This window comes from Hemitrygon akajei, chromosome 31, assembly GCF_048418815.1.
Source record: "Hemitrygon akajei chromosome 31, sHemAka1.3, whole genome shotgun sequence".
NCBI classification, from domain to species: domain Eukaryota; kingdom Metazoa; phylum Chordata; class Chondrichthyes; order Myliobatiformes; family Dasyatidae; genus Hemitrygon; species Hemitrygon akajei.
The window spans coordinates 35381922-35402940 of NC_133154.1; the positions used below are offsets into that span (position 1 = coordinate 35381922).

Genomic DNA, 21019 nt, shown 5'->3' on the forward strand with positions numbered 1-21019 from the left:
GAAAGACTTTTCATACAGGGAGTGTTTGAAGCCTCTGGGCTTATACTTGATGGGTGGTGGAGGATAGTGCAAATCTCATCAAAACCCCTCTATCAAGTATATTTATAGAGAGTGTCACCCATCAGATCATGCTGTCCTCTTGTTACTGCCATTGAGCAGGAGGTACTGGAGCCTGAGGTGCCACACCAGCAGGTTCAGGAACAGTTATTACCCTTAGCATGGATAACCTTACTCACTTCAACTTTGACTGATTGTATGCCCGACAGACTCACTTTCAAGGATTCTTTACAACTCATCTTCTCAGTATTGTTTTTATTTGCACAGTTTGTCTTTTGTTAAGTCTTTGTTTATGTATAGGTTTTTTTGTACAATTTTATTGTATTTTTTCCATAAAACACATGAACAGAATTAGGCCATTCCATCATGGCTGATTTATTATCCCTCTCATCCCCATTCTCCTGCCTTCTCCCCATAACCTTTGACACCCTCACTAATCAAGAACCTCTCTACCTCTGCTTTAAATATACTAATGAATTCCACAGATTCACCATTTTCTGGCTAAAGAAATTCTTCATCTCTGTTCTAAAGAGATGTCTTTGTATTCTGAGGCTGCGCCGTCAGGTCCTAGACTCCCCCACTTCTGGGAATATCCTCTTCACGTCCACTCTATGTTGGCCTTTAATATTTAATAGGTTTCAATGAGATTCCCCTCATTCTTCTAAGCTACAGCAAGTGCAGGCCCAGGGTCATCAAATGCTCATACATTAGCCCTATTGTTCCCAAGATCATTTTCATGAACTCCCTCTGGATCCTCTCTAATGCCAGCACATCCTTTCTTAGATAAAGGGCCTAAAACTGATCACAATACTCCATGTGGTCTAACCAATGCCTTATAAAGCCTCAGCATTACATCCTTGCTGTAAATGCCTGCAAGAAAATGAATCTCAAGGTAGTATATCATAACATAATCAACCAAAAAAACTATTTTGAACTTTGGATACTGAATGGCCTGGACAGAACAGACATGGAGAGAACATTTCCATCAGTAGGGTAGTCTGAGACCCAAGGGTACAGCCCAAGATCTGTCCTATTAGAACTGAGATGACAGAGGATATCTCATTGAAGCCTCCAGAATACTGATGGTGAGGAGGGCTGAGCCTGCCATGGAGCTGGCTGGGTCTACAACCTTATGAGCCTCAGTATCAGGTGATGATGCAACCAGTCAAGGCCCTCAATTCCATGTTTGTAGATAGTGTCATTGACGCAGGGAGTCTCCAGGGTGGGGTAAAGAGGTGACACACAACTGTGTGGGTGATACTCTTTAGTAGGAAGAATAAAGGTATCGACTTCTCTAACTGGGGAGGGAACTCAGAATTGAACTTGGGAGTCCTTGTGCAGAATTCTCTCAAAGTTAAATTGCAGGTTGAATTGGTAGTAAGAAGGGCAGATGTAATGTTAGCATTCATTTCCAGAGAGTAGAAGATAAAAGCCATGATGTACCGCTGAAGCTTTACAAGGTGTTGGTCGGACCATATTTAGAGTATTGTGAACAGTTTTGGGCCTTGTATTTAAGGAAGGATGAGAGGGTCTAACAGAGGTTTACGAGAATGATCCAGGGAATCAAATGGTTAACATATTTTAAGAGTGTTTGCATGACATTGAACCACCTTAACCTAAGGAGGACTCAAGGAATGGAAGACTCCATGTATAAGGAGTGTGGGCCTCTACACAGCTGTATTCCAGCTGTCAATTAACATCTCTGGACCTGTACACGATGGAATTCCGAAACTTGAGAACTCATTGAAACCTCCTGGATGTTGAAAGGCCTGGACTGAGTTGAAATGGAGAGGTTGTCTCCATCAGTAGGATCTGAGGGCCTCAGAAAACATGGGCATCACTTTGAAACTTAGATGAGAAAGAATCCCTTCAGGCAGAGGTCAGTGCATCTGTGGAATTTGTTGGCAGTGAGGGCAAAGATTCATGGGCAGTAGGGGAGAGGGGTGGATAAGAGATAAAGGGAGACCAGGGATGAGTGACAACAGAAAAATCAGCCACAATAAACCTCCAGTCTCTCCATGAAGACCAGAACTACAGCTCGGTACGGAAGCGGAGGTCTGTGTCCTTCATCTTGCATTGGTAGTCCATTTCGAAGGCCTGGTCCTGAGCCACGGTGAAATGGTCCTTCCAGTTGCCCACCTGTCCTGTGAAGAAGAGAGAAGGGCCTCCTAGGTTAATGTCCAAGAGAGTCTGGGACTTTGGGATTTCCCCTTTGCAGTAACACAATGAGGAGGAGCTCCTGAGATAACTTCTTGAGACCGTTCCACCCAACCTGGTCTATGCGATCAAGGTTCCCAGGTAAGCTCCTCCCAGTTGCCCATGTTATGCCCACAAGCCAGATTTATTATCACTGATAAGAAATATATTGCACAATAGTATAGTGCAAAGATTTATAGTCACTATAACAAATAAATACTGTAGTGGAAAAAAACCCAGGAATAACAAGGTATTCATGGGTTCATGGACTGTTGATAAATCTGATTGCAGGGGGAAGAAGCTGTTCCTAAAACATTGGGTGTGGGTCTCCCAGCTACTGTACCTCCTCCCCAATGGTAGTAATGAGAAGAGGGCATGTCCCGGGTGGTGCGAGGCCTTAATGGTGGATGCTGCCTTCTTGAGGTATTGCCTCTTGAAGGTGGAGAGAATTATGCCTGTATCAAAGCTGGCTGAGTCTACAACCCTCTGTGGCCTCTTGGATTCCTGTGCATTGGAACTTCAGAATAAGATGGTGATACAACTAATCAGAATGCGTTCTACCATACATATATAGAAATTTGCAAGTCTTTGATAACATTTTGAATCTTTAAAACTCTGAACAAAGTATAGCTGCTGGTGTGCCGCCTTTATAATTACATTAAAATATGTTGGGCTAAGGATAGGTCCTGAGATGTTGATGTCCAGGAAATTAAAGTTGCTCACCATTTCCACTGCTGACCCCTCACTGAGGACTAGTGTGTGTTCTCCTGACTCCCCTTCCTGAAGGCCACAATCAGTTGTTCATCTCTATGCTTCAAAGAAAAGATGCCCTAACTTGCACAAAATCTTCCCATAACTCAGTCTATCGAGTCTCAGCTACATCTACATAAATATCCCTTGAACACAATATTCCAAGTGATTGTTATCCAAATTAAACTGTATTTGCCATTCTTCAGCCCATGTACCCAGCTGATTGAGATCCCTCTGTAAATTCTGATAACCATCTTCACTGCACACGACACCATCAATTTCAATGTCGTCTGCAAACTTATGAACCATGCCTTGTACATTCTCATCCAAACTGTTGATACAGATGAATTGCAAAAGGTGGTTTGCAGGTGCAGCAGGCTATCAAGAATGCAAATGGAACGTTGCCCTTCATTGCTAGAGGGATTGGATTTAAGAGCAGGGAGGTTATGCTGCAACTGTACAGGTACTGGTGAGGCCGCACCTGGAGTACTGTGTGCACTTCTGGTCTCCTGACTTGAGGAAGAATATTCTGTCTTTGGAGGTGGTGCAGAGGAGGTTCACCAGGTTGATTCCAGAGATGAGGGGGTTAGACTATGAGGAGAGATTGAGTCACCTGGGACTGTACTTGCTGGAATTTAGAAGAATGAGAGGAGATCTTATAGAAACATATAAAATTATGAAAAAAGGATAGAAAAGATAGAGGCAGGAAAGTTGTTTCCACTGGTAGGTGAGTCTAGAACTAGGGGACATAGCCTCAAGATTCAGGAGAGTAAATTTAGGTTGGATAGATTTTTGCATAGTAGGGGAATTAAGAGTTATGGGAAAAAGCTAGGTAGGTAAAGATGAACCATGGTCAGGCTCGACAGAACAGATAGCCTACTCCTGCACCTATTTCTATATTCTGAAAGCAATGGACCCTGGGGAAAACCATTTATTTGAGAGACAACCTTACATCCTTACCCTTTGCTTCCTACCATTGAATTGATTGGGTGTCTAATTAGCCAGCTCTCTCTGGATTGTGCGCCATTGATCTTTCCTCCCTTCTATACACCAAAGAAAAAAGTCCCCATCTGCTTAACCTCTCTCCATAACTCAGTCCCAGCAATACCCTCATAAATCTCCTCTGCACTCATTCTTATAGCAGGGTGACCAAAACTAAACACAATACAGGGGTCCCTGATGATGGATGCTCCTTTCCTGTGATAGCACTCCATGTGGATGTGCTCAGTGGCAGGGAGTGCCTTACTGTGATGGACTGGCTTGTATCCACTACTGTAGGATTTCCCATTCCATACCTGGCTGTGATGCAGTCAATCAACATACTCTCCGCTACATATCTAAAGAAGTTTGTCAAAGCTTTAGATGACTTGCCAAATCTGCATAAATTCTTTAAAAAGTGTCTTTGTAATGACACTTACTTGCTCACTCAGGACAGATCCTCTGAAATGATAACACTGAGGAATTTGAAGCTGCTGACTCTCTCCACGCTGATGAGGACTGGCTTGTGGTTCTCTGATTTCCTCCTCCTGAAGTCAATAATCATCTCTTTGGTTTTAAGACCATAAAATATAGGAGCAGAGTTAGGCCATTTGGCCCATTGAGATTAGTCCACCATTTCATCATGGCTGATCCATTTCTCTCTCAGCCCCAATCTCCTGCCTTCTCCTCGTATCCCTTTATGTCCTGATGAATCAAGAATCTATCAGCCTCTGCCTTAAAAATACTCAATGACTCGGCCTCCACAGCAACTAATTACATTGATTCACCACTCCAGCTATAAAGCCATCCTGCTATATGGATCCAAAACATGGAGAATCACTAACACCAGCTGCAACAAGATCCAGACCTTTCTCAACAAATGCCTCCGGCAGATCCTCCGCCTCAAGTGGTACGACAGAGTGTCAAACCTAGACCTATGGAAGAGAGCAAACCAAGAGCCCGTTGTATTCCAGATAAGGAGGAGGAAGTGGAGATGGGTCGGCCACACCTTGAGGAAGAGCCAGTCGAATGTCACTCGACAATCACTCAAATGGAATCCACAAGGGAAGAGAAGAAGAGGTCGCCCAAAGCAAACCTGGAGGCGTAGGCTTTTGGATGAACTGAAAGCCGCTGGCCAAACTTGGGAGACTGCAAAAACATCTGCTAGAGATCGCAGGAAGTGGAGGACTTTTGTTGAGGTCCTATGCTCCATAAGGAGCGAAAAGGATTAAAGAAGAAGACCACTCCGGCTATAGAGATTCCTCCTCCTCTCCATTTTGCTGACATTGGGTGACAGATTGTTGTTGTGGCACCACTTGGCCAGATCTTCAATGTCCCTCCAATGTGCTGAAGTGAATGTAGTCATTATTACTAAGGAAAAGGTGCTTGGGAAGCTGGAAGGTCTGAAATCACCTGAATCAGATTGTAGAGGCATTACTAGTGATCTTTCAATGATCACTAGATTCTGGAAAGAGGCAAAAGACAGGAAATTATAGGCCAGTTAGCCTAACTTCAGTTGTTTCAGTCCATTATTAAGGATGTGGTTTTGGAGCACTTGGAGGCCCATGATAAAACAGGTGGCAGTCAGCATAGTTTCCCAAAGGCAGGGGTGTCAAACTCATTTTAGGTCACAGGCCGGATTGAGCAAAATGCAGCTTCATGCGGGCCGGATCAGTCGGATGCATGCGAATGCAGCTTTCGTTGCCTCCGTTTTTTCAGCCTGCTCTCATGTGTCTCAGTCTCTGCTATAACTACGAAGTGTTTTACTTTACAAATTCCGTTTCTTATGAAGAAGACTGCCGAATAAACACTAAAAACCCTGAAAACCTGGTACCTGAATAAACTCAGCATTAGCCATATCATACGCCATAGGCGCTTCGATTACTGGGGCCAGCTTTAATAGTAATTAGATATAATCTCGCGGGCCAAAGATAATTCCACCGCGGGCCGGATTTGGCCTGCGGGCCTTGAGTTTGACATATATGCCCTAAGGGGAAAATCTTGACTGATATATCTATTGGAAATCTTTGAGAAAGGACAGACAAAAGAGAGTTGGTGGATATTGTTTACTTGGATTTTCAGAAGGCCTTTCTGAGGTGCTGCACAAGAGGCTGCTGAGCCCATGCTATTATAGGAAAGATCGAAGAGGCTGACTGGCAGGAGGCAGAATGAGAAAAAAGGGGGCTTTTCCTGCCTTTGGTGATTAGTGGTGTTTCACAGGGGTTGGTTTTGGGATAGCTACTTTTCACGTTATATGTTGAATATCTGGATGACAATGATGACTGTGCCCAAAATTTTGGGGAAGATAATGGGGTTAGGAGAGAAAATAAATCGGCCATGATTGAATGGCGTGCAGACTCAATGGGCCAGATAGTCTGCTTCTGCTCCTAGTCTTAAAGTTTTATGGTCACAGCTCAGCACATCACGGAAACCCCGTGGACTCTGTCTAGACTTTCCACTGCCTTGGTAAAGCAGCAGTAGATAGAAAAGCATGAAAGTACGTCCCACCAAGATCAAACACAGTTTCTACCCTGCTGTAAAAAGGCTACTGAACATTCCCTAGGTTAAATAAGATGGACCCTTGACCTCACAGCCTACACTGTCAAGGCCTTGCAGCCTATTGTCTGTAATTGTAACACATCATCCTGCATTTTGTTATTGCTCATCCAAACATTGCCCAATGTTTATTTTGGTGGCAAGCTCTCCTTTCCTTTGCTAACCTGCAGGTCACCCTTGGGCAAGATGCAGCACCTGCTTAGCCTCCGATCAGGGTCATGTGAAGCCACGGGAGCAGGTGGTGGATATCACAAGTCCAGGTTATGTGACCACTGACACCAGGCAGACTGTCTCTGAACAGTGTTGATAATGGCTGGGGTCATCCATCTTGTAAGGACACTGCCCAGAGGAAGGCAATGGCAAACCACTTCTGAAGGAAAATTGCCAAGAACAATCATGGTCACAAATAGATAATGGTCACCCATGTCATATGACAAAGCATATAATGTACAGATGTGAAATTATCTGTACAGACAGTGTACGGTTTTCCACTCTACCTCAGAATATGTGACGATAATGAACTAGGTTACCAGCTTAAGATACGGAAATATATCCTTAACTGAAATCCTTATAGACTGGGTGTATGGATTTGCCCTGAACTTCCAGTCGAGTGGGTGAAATGTGATGGCAGTGATGATTGCCCATGTTCAACCCCTGCCCTTCCAAGCGCGTCAGGGTCCCCTTGAGACACCTACCTTTTCTCATAAATCTGGAGACGCTGGTGTCAAATAAGGCAGTGGAAACAGAGGAGTAGTTGCACATGGGGTTGTCCTTCATCGACTCGAAGGTGGTGTGCTGGACGATGGAGTCCAATGCAGAGTCAGAGATCTGCTTCTCCAGAAATCGTGCAATCTTCACAACCTCCCGCTTCAGATCCTGACCCAGACATACAGAGCCCAAGTTAGAGGGGACCACTTCCCTGAGAGCTTCCCTCGGAGTTCAGTGTTCATACCCTGACTAATGCCATACCAGAACCCTCACACCCTAAATGTGTGGCTACAAAACACTGATCAGTCTCTCTCCCTCTCCCCCTCCCCTTCCCTCTCCCCCTCCCTCTCCCCCCCTCCTCTCTCCCCCTCCCTCCTCTCCCCCCCTCCTCTCTCCTCTCCCACTCTCTCAGATCTGTACACTGACTGGTCTCTCTCTCTGTCCCTCTCTCTCAGGGGGAGATCTGTACACTGACCGGTGTCGCTCTGTCCCTCTCTCTCACAGGGAGATCTGTACACTGACCGGTGTCTCTCTGTCCCTCTCTCTTGGGGAGATTTGTACACTGACCGGTGTCTCTCTGTCCCTCTCTCTCAGTGGGAGATCTGTACACTGACCGGTGTTGCTCTGTCCCTCTCTCTCAGTGGGAGATCTGTACACTGACCGGTGTCGCTCTGTCCATCTCTCCCAGGGGGAGATCTGTACACTGACCGGTGTCTCTGTCCCTCTCTCTCAGGGGGAGATCTGTACACTGACCGGTGTCTCTGTCCCTCTCTCTCAGGGGGAGATCTGTACACTGACTGGTGTCTCTCAGTCCCTCTCTCTCAGGGGGAGATCTGTACACTGACTGGTGTCTCTCTGTCCCTTTTCCCCTCAGTGGGGTCAAACATGCCTTTAAGCCCAACTGGCCCCTGCTGACACTGATGCCCATGCAGTTTATTCTGTATTCTCTCTTGTTTCATACCTTCTGCGTGGATTTATCTGTAGAACGATGTAGACATAAATGTTTGCAGTGTATCTCATTACATGTGACCACAATGAACCCACATTCTTTAACACCCCAAGCAGTCTAATGCCTCCCTTTCTCTGACTTGAGGGTCATCCACAGAGAATTCACTTACTTCTTTGAGGTCCTCGTAGAACAGGTAGAGGATGGGGTGACATTTTCTCTGGTCCCACCAGCCCCGGACGTGGTGATGCCAGGGTCCATATGATACTGCGTGAGAGAAGGGGGAGGAGGATCAGTGAAGTGTATACAGACCATGCATACCTGACCTGCGCTTGGTGTACACAGAAACACAGGACTGGAGTGCGCCTCTGGAGCTTGTGTGTATGTGCAAGCAAGCTCCCCTGTTCATGGGGGAGGGAGGAATGGGTGTTAAATGCTGACAGGCTTAACATCGCAGAGGATAATAAGGGATGGGTGTTAAATGCTGGCAAACTAAATGGCGATAAGATGGCTGCAAAATCCAAAGTGAACCCAGCGATCAGAAGCCGAGGGAGACGACATGGGCAGTCACCAGTTTGATGAGTCTGGCCACCAGTTGTGTGCGTCCTTACCATTGCCTTCTAGGAAACGTTGGAAGTATTCCTGCCAGGTGCCAGGGTCTGGCTGCAGTTGATTCATCAGGTCAAAGTGAAAATAGGAGACCATCAGATCCTTGGCATTCCGAGCGCAGTAGATCATCTGCCGGGGTAGAGCAGGAAGGGGATGACTTGAGATGGGGAAGGGTGAAGAGGAGGAAGAGGTTCACAGAGCTGGGGAGGGGTGCGGGGAAGGGAGGGGGCTACAGGTAGGGGTGCAGGGTAGAGAGGGAGGGGGATGTGGGGAGGGGTGTGGGGAAGGGAGGGGGTCATGGGGAGGGGTGCAGAGGTGAGAGTCATGGGGAGGGGTGCGGAAGAGGGAGGGGGTCACGGGGAGGGGTGCGGGGGAGGGGTTGGGTCATGGTGAGGGGTGTGGGGGGGGAGGGAGGGAGCCACAGGTAGGGGTGCAGGGTAGAGAGGGAGAGGGACGTGGGGAGGGGTGCAGGGGAGGGTGAGAGTCACGGGGAGGGGTTGGCTCACAGGGAGGGGTGTGGGGAGGGGTTGGGTCATGGTGAGGGGTGCGGGGGAGGGAGGGGGTCACAGGTAGGAGTGCAGGGGAGGGTGAGGGTCATGGGGAGGGGTGCGGGGAGGGGTTGGGTCACGGTGAGGGGTGCGGGGGAGGGGTTGGGTCACAGGTAGGGGTGCGAGGGAGGGAGGGGGTCACGGGGAGGGGTGTGGGGAGGGGTTGGGTTATGGTGAGTGGTGCGGGGGAGGGAGGGGGTCACAGGTAGGGGTGCAGGGGGTGAGGGTCATGGGGAGGGGTGCGGGGGAGGGGTTGGGTCACGGTGAGGGGTGCGGGGGGAGGGGTTGGGTCACGGTGAGGGGTGCGGGGGAGGGGTTGGGTCACAGGTAGGGGTGCAGGGGAGGGTGAGGGTCATGGGGAGGGGTGCGGGGGAGGGGTTGGGTCACGGTGAGGGGTGCGGGGGAGGGAGGGGGTCACGGGGAGGGGTGTGGGGAGGGGTTGGGTTATGGTGAGTGGTGCGGGGGCGGGAGGGGGTCACAGGTAGGGGTGCAGGGGAGGGTGAGGGTCATGGGGAGGGGTGTGGGGGAGGGGTGCGGGGGAGGGGTTGGGTCACGGTGAGGGGTGCGGGGGAGGGGTTGGGTCACAGATAGGGGTGCGAGGGAGGGAGGGAGGGGGTCACGGGGAGGGGTGTGGGGAGGGGTTGGTTATGGTGAGTGGTGCGGGGGAGGGAGGGTGATCACGGGTAGGGGTGCGAGGGAGGGAGGGGGTCATGGGGAGGGGTGCGGGGAGGGGTTGGGTCACGGGGAGGGGTGGTGGGGGAGGGGTTGGGTCATGGTGAGGGGTGCGGGGGAGGAGGGGGTCACAGGTAGGAGTGCAGGGGAGGGTGAGGGTCATGGGGAGGGGTGCGGGGAGGGGTTGGGTCACGGTGAGGGGTGCGGGGAGGGGTTGGGTCACAGGTGGGGTGCAGGGGAGGGTGAGGGTCATGGGGAGGGGGTGCGGGGGAGGGGTTGGGTCACGGTGAGGGGTGCGGGGGAGGGGTTGGGTCACAGGTAGGGGTGCAGGGGAGGGTGAGGGTCATGGGAGGGGTGCGGGGGAGGGGTTGGGTCACGGTGAGGGGTGCGGGGGAGGGAGGGGGTCACGGGGAGGGGTGTGGGAGGGGTTGGGTTATGGTGAGTGGTGCGGGGGGGCGGGAGGGGTCACAGGTAGGGGTGCAGGGGAGGGTGAGGGTCATGGGGAGGGTGTGGGTGGAGGGGTGCGGGGGAGGGGTTGGGTCACGGTGAGGGGTGCGGGGGAGGGGTTGGGTCACAGGTAGGGGTGCGAGGGAGGGAGGGAGGGGGTCACGGGGAGGGGTGTGGGGAGGGGTTGGGTTATGGTGAGTGGTGCGGGGGAGGGAGGGTGATCACGGGTAGGGGTGCGAGGGAGGGAGGGGGTCATGGGGAGGGGTGCGGGGGAGGGAGGGTGATCACAGGTAGGGGTGCGAGGGAGGGAGGGGGTCATGGGGAGGGGTGCGGGGGAGGGGTTGGGTCACGGGGAGGGGTGTGGGGGAGGGGATGGGTCACAGGTAGGGGTGCAAGGGAGGGAGGGGGTCACGGGAGGGGGTGTGGGGAGGGGTTGGGTTATGGTGAGTGATGCGGGGAGGGAGGGGGTCACAGGTAGGGGTGCAGGGGAGGGTGACGGTCATGGGGAGGGGTGCGGGGAGGGGTTGGTCACGGGGAGGGGTGTGGGGAGGGGTTGGGTCACGGTGAGGGGTGCGGGGGAGGGAGGGGGTCACGGGTAGAGGTGCGGGGGAGGGATTGGGTCACGGGGAGGGGTGCGGGGAGGGGTTGGGTCACAGGTAGAGGTGCGGGGGAGGGATTGGGTCACGGGGAGGGGTGCGGGGAGGGGTTGGGTCATGGTGAGGGGTGCGGGGGAGGGGTTGGGTCACAGGTAGAGGTGCGGGGGAGGGATTGGGTCACGGGGAGGGGTGTGGGGAGGGGTTGGGTCATGGTGAGGGGTTGTGGGGAGGGGTTGGGTCACAGGTAGGGGTGCGGGGGAGGGAGGGAGGGGGTCACGGGGAGGGGTGTGGGGAGGGGTTGGGTTATGGTGAGTGGTGCGGGGGCGGGAGGGGGTCACAGGTGAGGGGTGCAGGGGAGGGGTTGGCTCACAGGTAGGGGGTGCGGGGGAGGGAGGGGGTCACGGGGAGGGGGTGCGGGGGAGGGGTTGGGTCACAGGTAGGGGTGCGGGGGAGGGAGGGGGTCATGGGGAGGGGTGCGGGGGGAGGGGTTGGGTCATGGTGAGTGGTGCGGGGGAGGGGTTGGGTCACAGGTAGGGGTGCAGGGGAGGGTGAGGGTCATGGGGAGGGGTGCGGGGGAGGGTTTGGGTCACGGGGAGGGGTGCGGGGAGGGGTTGGGTCATGGTGAGGGGTGCGGGGGAGGGGTTGGTCACAGGTAGGGGTGCGGGGGAGGGAGGGGGTCACGGGGAGGGGTGTGGGGAGGGGTTGGGTTATGGTGAGGGGTGCGGGGGAGGGAGGGAGGGGGGTCACGGGGAGGGGAGTGGGGAGGGGTTGGGTTCTGGTGAGTGATGCGGGGAGGGAGGGGGTCACAGGTAGGGGTGCAGGGTAGAGAGGGAGAGGGACGTGGGGAGGGGTGCAGGGGAGGGTGAGAGTCATGGGGAGGGGTTGGCTCACAGGGAGGGGTGTGGGGAGGGGTTGGGTCATGGTGAGGGGTGCGGGGGAGGGAGGGGGTCACAGGTAGGAGTGCAGGGGAGGGTGAGGGTCATGGGGAGGGGTGCGGGGGAGGGGTTGGTCACGGTGAGGGGTGTGGGGAAGGGTTGGGTCATGGGGAGGGGTGCGGGGAGGGGTTGGGTCACAGGTAGGGGTGCAGGGGGTGAAGGTCATGGGGAGGGGTGCGGGGGAGGGGTTGGGTCACAGGTAGGGGTGCAGGGGGTGAGGGTCAGGGGGAGGGGTGCGGGGGAGGGGTTGGGTCACAGGTGGGGTGCAGGGGAGGGTGAGGGTCATGGGGAGGGGTGCAGGGGGAGGGTGAGGGTCATGGGGAGGGGTGCGGGGGAGGGGTTGGGTCACGGTGAGGGGTGCGGGGGAGGGCTTGGGTCACAGGTAGGGGTGCAGGGGAGGGTGAGGGTCATGGGGAGGGGTGCGGGGGAGGGGTTGGGTCACGGTGAGGGGTGCGGAGGAGGGGTTGGGTCACAGGTAGGGGTGCAGGGGGTGAGGGTCATGGGGAGGGGTGTGGGGAGGGTTGGGTCACGGTGAGGGGTGCGGGGGAGGGGTTGGGTCACAGGTAGGGTTGCAGGGGGTGAGGGTCATGGGGAGGGGTGCGGGGGAGGGAGGGGTGCGGGGGAGGGGTTGGGTCACGGTGAGGGTGCGGGGGGAGGGGTTGGGTCACAGGTAGAGGTGCGGGGAGGGAGGGAGGGGGTCACGGGGAGGGGTGTGGGGAGGGGTTGGGTTATGGTGAGTGGTGCGGGGAGGGAGGGGGTCACAGGTAGGGGTGCAGGGGAGGGTGAGGGTCATGGGGAGGGGTTGGGTCATGGTGAGTGGTGCGGGGGAGGGAGGGGGTCACGTGGAGGGGTGTGGGGGAGGGGTTGGGTTATGGTGAGTGGTGCGGGGGAGGGGTTGGGTTATGGTGAGTGGTGCGGGGGAGGGAGGGGGTCACAGGTAGGGGTGCAGGGGAGGGTGAGGGTCATGGGGAGGGGTGCGGGGGAGGGGTTGGGTCACGGGGAGGGGTGCGGGGGAGGGTTGGCTCACAGGTAGGGGTGCAGGGGAGGGGTTGGGTCATGGGGAGGGGTGCGGGGGAGGGGTTGGGTCACAGGTAGGGGTGCAGGGGAGGGTGAGGGTCATGGGGAGGGGTGCAGGGGAGGGTGAGGGTCATGGGGAGGGGTGCGGGGGAGGGGTTGGGTCACAGTGAGGGGTGCGGGGGAGGGGTTGGGTCACAGGTAGGGGTGCAGGGGGTGAGGGTCATGGGGAGGGTGGGTGTGGGGAGGGGTTGGGTTATGGTGAGTGGTGCGGGGGAGGGGTTGGGTCACAGTAGGGGTGCAGGGGGTGAGGGTCATGGGGAGGGGTGCGGGGGAGGGGTTGGGTCATGGTGAGTGGTGCGGGGGAGGGGTTGGGTCACAGGTAGGGGTGCAGGGGAGGGTGAGGGTCATGGGGAGGGGTGCGGGGGAGGGGTTGGTCACGGTGAGGGGTGCGGGGGAGGGGTTGGGTCACAGGTAGGGGTGCAGGGAGGGTGAGGGTCATGGGGAGGGGTGCGGGGGAGGGGTTGGGTCACGGTGAGGGGTGCGGGGGAGGGGTTGGGTCACAGGTAGGGGTGCAGGGGAGGGTGAGGGTCATGGGGAGGGGTGCGGGGGAGGGGTTGGGTCACGGTGAGGGGTGCGGGGGAGGGGTTGGGTCACAGGTAGGGGTGCAGGGGAGGGTGAGGGTCATGGGGAGGGGTGCGGGGGAGGGGTTGGGTTATGGTGATGGGTGCGGGGGAGGGGTTGGGTCACAGGTAGGGGTGCAGGGGAGGGTGAGGGTCATGGGGAGGGGTGCGGGGGAGGGGTTGGGTCACAGGTAGGGGTGCAGGGGAGGGTGAGGGTCATGGGGAGGGGTGCGGGGGAGGGGTTGGGTCACGGTGAGGGGTGCGGGGGAGGGGTTGGGTCACAGGTAGGGGTGCAGGGGAGGGTGAGGGTCATGGGGAGGGGTGCGGGGGAGGGGTTGGGTCACGGTGAGGGGTGCGGGGAGGGGTTGGGTCACAGGTAGGGGTGCAGGGGGTGAGGGTCATGGGGAGGGGTGTGGGGAGGGTTGGGTCACGGTGAGGGGTGCGGGGGAGGGGTTGGGTCACAGGTAGGGGTGCAGGGGGTGAGGGTCATGGGGAGGGGTGCGGGGGAGGGAGGGGTGCGGGGGAGGGGTTGGGTCACAGGTAGAGGTGCGGGGAGGGGTTGGGTCACAGGTAGAGGTGCGGGGGAGGGAGGGAGGGGGTCACGGGGAGGGGTGTGGGGAGGGGTTGGGTTATGGTGAGTGGTGCGGGGGAGGGAGGGGGTCACAGGTAGGGGTGCAGGGGGTGAGGGTCATGGGGAGGGGTGCGGGGGAGGGGTTGGGTCACGGTGAGGGGTGCGGGGGAGGGGTTGGGTCACAGGTAGGGGTGCAGGGGAGGGTGAGGGTCATGGGGGTGCGGGGGAGGGGTTGGGTCACAGGTAGGGGTGCAGGGGAGGGTGAGGGTCATGGGGAGGGGTGCGGGGGAGGGGTTGGGTCACGGTGAGGGGGTGCGGGGGAGGGGTTGGGTCACAGGTAGGGGTGCAGGGGAGGGTGAGGGTCATGGGGAGGGGTGCGGGGGAGGGGGTTGGGTCACGGTGAGGGGTGCGGGGGGAGGGGTTGGGTCACAGGTAGGGGTGCGGGGGAGGGAGGGGGTCACGGGGAGGGGTGCGGGGGAGGGGTTGGGTCACAGGTAGGGGTGCGAGGGAGGGAGGGAGGGGGTCACGGGGAGGGGTGTGGGGAGGGGTTGGGTTATGGTGAGTGATGCGGGGAGGGAGGGGGGTCACAGGGTAGAGAGGGAGAGGGACGTGGGGAGGGGTGCAGGGGAGGGTGAGAGTCATGGGGAGGGGTTGGCTCAGGGAGGGGTGTGGGGGAGGGTTGGGTCACGGTGAGGGGTGCGGGGGAGGGAGGGGGTCACAGGTAGGGGTGCAGGGTAGAGAGGGAGAGGGACGTGGGGAGGGGTGCAGGGGGAGGGTGAGAGTCATGGGGAGGGGTTGGGTCATGGTGAGGGGTGCGGGGGAGGGAGGGGGTCACAGGTAGGGGTGCAGGGGAGGGTGAGGGTCATGGGGAGGGGTGCGGGGGAGGGGTTGGGTCACGGTGAGGGGTGCGGGGGAGGGGTTGGGTCACAGGTAGGGGTGCAGGGGAGGGTGAGGGTCATGGGGAGGGGTGCGGGGGAGGGGTTGGGTTATGGTGAGTGGTGCGGGGGAGGGGTTGGGTCACAGGTAGGGGTGCAGGGGGTGAGGGTCATGGGGAGGGGTGTGGGGAGGGTGAGGGTCATGGGGAGGGGTGCGGGGGAGGGGTTGGGTCACAGGTAGGGGTGCAGGGGAGGGTGAGGGTCATGGGGAGGGGTGCGGGGGAGGGGTTGGGTCACGGTGAGGGGTGCGGGGGAGGGGTTGGGTCACAGGTAGGGGTGCAGGGGAGGGTGAGGGTCATGGGGAGGGGTGCGGGGGAGGGGTTGGGTCACGGGGAGGGGTGCGGGGGAGGGGTTGGGTCACAGGTGGGGTGCAGGGGAGGGTGAGGGTCATGGGGAGGGGTGCGGGGGAGGGGTTGGGTCACAGGTAGGGGTGCAGGGGAGGGTGAGGGTCATGGGGAGGGGTGCGGGGGGAGGGGTTGGGTCATGGTGAGGGGTGCGGGGGAGGGAGGGGTTGGGTCACAGGTAGGGGTGCGGGGGAGGGAGGGAGGGGGTCACGGGGAGGGGTGCGGGGAGGGGTTGGGTTATGGTGAGTGGTGCGGGGTAGGGAGGGGGGTCACAGGTGGGGTGCAGGGGAGGGTGAGGCTCATGGGGAAGGGTTGGGTCACAGGTAGGGGTGCGGGGGAGGGAGGGAGGGGGTCACGGGCAGGGGTGTGGGGAGGGGTTGGTTTATGGTGAGTGGTGCGGGGGAGGGAGGGGGGTCACAGGTGGGGTGCAGGGGAGGGTGAGGGTCACGGGGAGGGGTTGGGTCACAGGGAGGGTTGGGTCATGTAAGATTCAAAATTAAGATGTGCTTTTCTGACAGGTCCGGGTTAAAGTCAAAGGACAAATGTGATTTAATTATGTCTGGGTTAAAGTCTGTAAACAAGTGTGATCTAATTATGAATGCAGAAGCCTTGACAAAATTAACTGTTTGTGGAATCATTGAAGTCCTGAGATATGGACTATTGTTTTACAGAAACGTGTAAAAAAAACAACTCCAAATATGGAATGGGATAAGACTATGTACCTCCCGAGTCAGGGAGGAGGGGTGGTAAGGAAGAAGGATAAAACCTGCTGCCCTGTAAGGTTCAGGGTTCCCTTCTCTGAAGGGGCCCAGCTCTGCAGAACTGTTAATAAACTTTGTTTCCTTGAATTTGTCTTGAAGCCATTATTCGGGAGCGTGGCTCGTTTCTGACAACTTGGGGCGCTCGTCCGGGATCCACACTCCAGCCGTGAGGGGGGCAAGGAAGGACATCGGAGAAGGTGCACCCTGCCGAGTTCGGCAGTCCCTGATTCCTTGCTCGTCGCCCCACGTGGCTTGAGCGAGTGATATCCGGCGGACTCAAGGAAACAAAGAGGGGTTGTCGAGGCAGTTGAGACAGTGAGCGATCGAGTAATTTCTGTGCACAGGACCCAGGTAAGAAATTGAATTCCTGTAGAGACGTAGTACACAAGAATCGTGGAACTGCGGGGTTCCTGAAGGTGATTTCTCCTGTAGAGACGTAGTACACAAGAATTGTGGAACTGCGGGGTTCCTGCAGGTGATTTCTCCTGTAGAGACGTAGTACACGAGAATTGTGGAACTGCGGGGTGCCTGCAGGTGATTCTTCCTGTAGAGACGTAGTACACGAGAATTGTGGAACTGCGGGGTGCCTGCAGGTGAATTCCTGGGCGATCGCGGGAATACAGGTTCTGGAATTGGACAGGAGTGACCGAGCTAGGTGGGTCACATTCAAATTAAATTCCTGCAGAGACGTAGTGCACGAGAATTGTGGAATTACGGGGTGCCTGCGGGTGGATTGGAACCGAGCAAGTCCTCGAGATGGGGAATAAGGGGTCTAAGAGAGAAAAGGGTAAAGGAAATCCAGGCGCCAATGATTAAAAATACCCCGGGGTACCCCCTGATAGTCCGTTGGGACGGATGTTAGAAAATTGGGATTATGGGAGGCGAAAAGGGAAGTCAAAGAAAAAATGATACAGTACTGTGAATTCTGGTCCCGCCAGCCGATCCAAGGGTTGGCTGTGTGATGGCCTAAGTTCGGGTCTAGCGAGGATTGGGTACAACAAGCCCTTAATCTGTGAATTCAAAACCTAACGTTAAACCCGAAGAAAGTGATTATGCCCTATGCTGGTTACCAACGACAAATAGTTATAAATTGAAAACGATAAATGAAGGGGGACAGAAAAAGAATACATGGGAGGTGCTCGACCACCTGCCGCCCCATATGTGCCCCCTACCGCTCCGCAAATCGAAGACCCTGAGACGGAGGTTGGCCAACAGCTGATTCGTGTTGAATTTGTATCGAAAGCATGGCCAGATATAAGAAAAAACTGGAAAAACTAGAAGATTGGAATACTAAACCCTTAAGTGAACTACTTAGGGAGGCACAGAAAGTGTTTGTAAGAAGGGATGAAGAGAAACAAAAGAAGACGGCAAGGATAATGGTCCAGACAGTGCGACAAGTAACCGCAGATAGTAGAGAGAGAGACAGGGACCATGGTTGGATCGAGGTAGTAGCCAGGAGCAAGGAGGAGGGCTAAGGAAGGCTTTAAGATGTTTTCACTGCAACGAAGAGGGACACTTCAGGCGCGAGTGCCCCAGATACCGACGGGAAGTGCGCTCGTACGCTATGATGGAAGATGAAGACTAGGGAGGTCGGGGGTTCCACCCCTTGGGGATGAATTATCGGCAGGAACCCCTGGTAAATTTAAAAGTAGGTCCCCAAGGGTCAGATACAACTTTTATGGTAGATTCGGGTGCCGAAAGATCCAGCGTAATCCAGATACCCCCCGGCGCCCGGACAGGAACAAAAGTAATGGGGGTATCCGGTATCGGAGGAAAGACAATACAAGTGCCCATTGTGGACAACGTGGAAGTCGGATATGAAGATAGGGCAACAAGGCAAGACCTTCTCCTGCTACCCTCGGCGGGGTTTAACCTATTAGGAAGGGATCTGCAAGTTCAATTGGGTATTGGAACCGTGCCAAGCAATGGAGAAATAATAGTAAAATTATTCGCATTAAAAGAAGAGGACGATCAGAAAATAGAGCCCGAGGTATGGTATAGAGAGGGAAACAGGGGAGGATTGAACATCAGCCCTTTACAGATCACCTTGCTACCGGATGGTCGCCCAGTGAGGAGGAAGCAGTATCCCATCGCGATGGAGGGAAGAAAAGGGCTGCAGCTGGTGATTGAAGGACTGATCGCTGACGGACTACTGGAGGAATGTATGTCACCGTATAATACCCCAATACTCCCGGTGCGCAAGCCAGATGGGACTTATTGGATGGTACAAGACCTGCGGGGCCTAAATGCAGTAGTCCAAACCCGATACCCGGTAGTGCCCAACCCTTACACACTGATGAGTAAGATCTCCCCTGACCATGAATGGTTCAGTGTAATAGATCTAAAAGATGCCTTCTGGAGTTGCCCGCTAGAAGAGAGCAGTCGTGACATGTTTGCGTTCGAATGGGAAAATCCTACGACGGGGCGGAAAAGACAACTCCGGTGGACGGTCCTGCCACAGGGGTTCACCGAATCACCTAACCTATTTGGGCAGGTCTTGCAGCAAGTACTAGCGGAATTCCAATGTGCTCCAGAGAGCCAACTGCTACAGTATGTGGACGATCTATTACTATCCGGGCCAACACAGGAAGGGGTGCAGGAAGACACCATCAGACTACTGAACTTCCTGGGGAAGCAGGGGCTACGGGTCTCAAAGAAAAAGTTACAATTTGTAGAAAAGGAAGTAAGGAAGAAAAGGACAGCGATGCATTACCCCAGAAAGGATAGCTGGAATAACGGGAATGTCACTACCACGTACCAAGAAGGAGATACGCACCAGTTAATTTGCGATGCACTTGATATCGAATGGAAGTACCATACCCCGTGGCATCCCCAGAGTTCGGGAAGAGTAGAACGAATGAACAGCACCCTGAAGGCACAGCTAACCAAGTTGATGTTGGAAACCAAGCTACCATGGACCAAGTGTTTGCCGATCGTTCTCCTGAGAATACGAACTGCACCCCGCAAGGATATAGGAATATCTCCTTATGAGATGCTCTTTGGACTGCCATATTGGAATAAAATAGAGGGGTATCCCACACTACAGGGGGGTGATTTATTTGTAAAGAACAATTTACTGGCCTTGTCCCGTTCCTTTGCAGAACTGCGGAAAAAGGGTCTCTTGGCCCAGACTCCGCTGCTCGATTTTGCTTTACATCAGATCGTGCCTGGAGATTGGGTTCTGGTAAGGACCTGGAAGCCGGAGAAGTTACAGCCACAGTGGGAAGGCCCTTTCCAGGTCCTGCTAACAACAGAGGCAGCTGTACGGACAAAAGAAAAAGGGTGGACACACGCATCCAGGGTAAAAGGACCGGTGAAGCCCGAAAGCCGCACTGAGTGGACCTGTGTTCCCGGTGAAGAACCGATGGTGGTGAGGCTAAAAAGGCAGCAAAAATTAACTCTATGTGGACTGTAACATTATTGACTGTAATATATTTGATTCTATATGTCGGGGAAATTGAAGGGAAATGTGACAAGTGCAGAACCGTGGTACGAGTGGGGCAGAGGGTGTTCGCAGGATCATTTGTGTCCCACTCGCATGTGAATGATCGATGCTATGATCTAAGCAAGAGAGAAACATGTTGGGAGAATAGTAAACCTTATTACCAAGTCTATAATAAAGGATACATGGGACAGGGGGGGACCATGAGAAGTCTCAGCTGTCCCAGGAAAGACCGGAGTTCTTCCTCCTGCATCAGGAGGGTGACCGGAAGCTGGGAATTAAGCTGTTTGATTCATTAAGGAGAGAAACACGGGAGATAAAGGTGGGCGAGTGGGGTGATGAGTGGCCACCGGCTCGCATCATTGAATACTATGGGCCAGTGACCTGGGCCCAGGATGGGTCGTGGGGGTATCGCACTCCTGTCTACATGTTAAACCGAATTATTAGACTGCAGGCGGTGGTGGGAGTGATAACCAATCAAACGGCACTGGCATTGGAGCTGTTGGCAAAACAGCAGAGCCAGATGCGAACAGCAATATACCAGAACAGGCTGGCTGTGGATTACCTATTGGCCTCTGAAGGTGGGGTATGTGGGAAGTTCAATCTTACAAACTGTTGCCTTAAGATAGACGACAGTGGAAAGGCCGTGTTAAAAATATCCGACAAAATTCGGAAACTGGCCCATGTGCCAGTACAAACCTGGAGATCCCTGGGGAACATGAGTTGGCTAGACGGACTACTGGGAGGTAGTTGGTGGCGCACCGCTCTCCTAGTAGCAGGTGGGGGTCTAATGATTCTCTTACTTTTGCCGTGTTTGATTCCTTGTATACGAACACTGATCAGGCGCAGTATATTCCAGCTCCAGGCAGTAGCGATATCCCATCATGGGACAAACGAGCTAAAACTTATGCTATTAAAGAAAAAGGGTGGTGGGCCCCCTGGGAGTGAGAGAAATGCTAGCTGAAACGCACATCTTAAAAAGAAAAAGGGTGGTATTGTAAGATTCAAAATTAAGATGTGCTTTTCTGACAGGTCCGGGTTAAAGTCGAAGGACAAATGTGATTTAATTATGTCTGGGTTAAAGTCTGTAAACAAGTGTGATCTAATTATGAATGCAGAAGCCTTGACAAAATTAACTGTTTGTGGAATCATTGAAGTCCTGAGATATGGACTATTGTTTTACAGAAACGTGTAAAAAAAACAACCCCAAATATGGAATGGGATAAGACTATGTACCTCCCGAGTCAGGGAGGGGAGGGGTAAGGAAGAAGGATAAAACCTGCTGCCCTGTAAGGTTCAGGGTTTCCCTTCTCTGAGGGGGCCCAGCTCTG

At 54.7% G+C, this 21019-nt stretch overlaps 2 protein-coding genes across 3 annotated transcripts in view; one reads left to right on the plus strand and one right to left on the minus strand.

Annotated features, from left to right (window-relative positions):
* Positions 1-297: 297 nt before the first annotated feature.
* Positions 298-21019, minus strand: part of LOC140719156 (sulfotransferase 1B1-like) — a 30232-nt gene continuing 9510 nt past the window's right edge. For both annotated transcript variants that reach the window (XM_073033573.1, XM_073033574.1), the window contains exons 5-8: positions 8803-8929; positions 8364-8458; positions 7233-7413; positions 298-2201 (exon numbers count right to left, since the gene is read on the minus strand). In XM_073033573.1, the coding sequence (XP_072889674.1) occupies positions 2089-2201; positions 7233-7413; positions 8364-8458; positions 8803-8929 (516 nt within the window). In that variant the 3' untranslated portion in view covers positions 298-2088. The remainder of the gene's footprint in view (positions 2202-7232; positions 7414-8363; positions 8459-8802; positions 8930-21019) is intronic.
* On the plus strand, positions 17265-20984 carry LOC140719154 (uncharacterized). The gene is made up of 2 exons (XM_073033569.1): positions 17265-19616; positions 20874-20984. Exons 1-2 carry the CDS (start codon positions 17859-17861, stop codon positions 20949-20951), a joined length of 1836 nt encoding a protein of 611 aa, XP_072889670.1. The 5' UTR covers positions 17265-17858; the 3' UTR covers positions 20952-20984.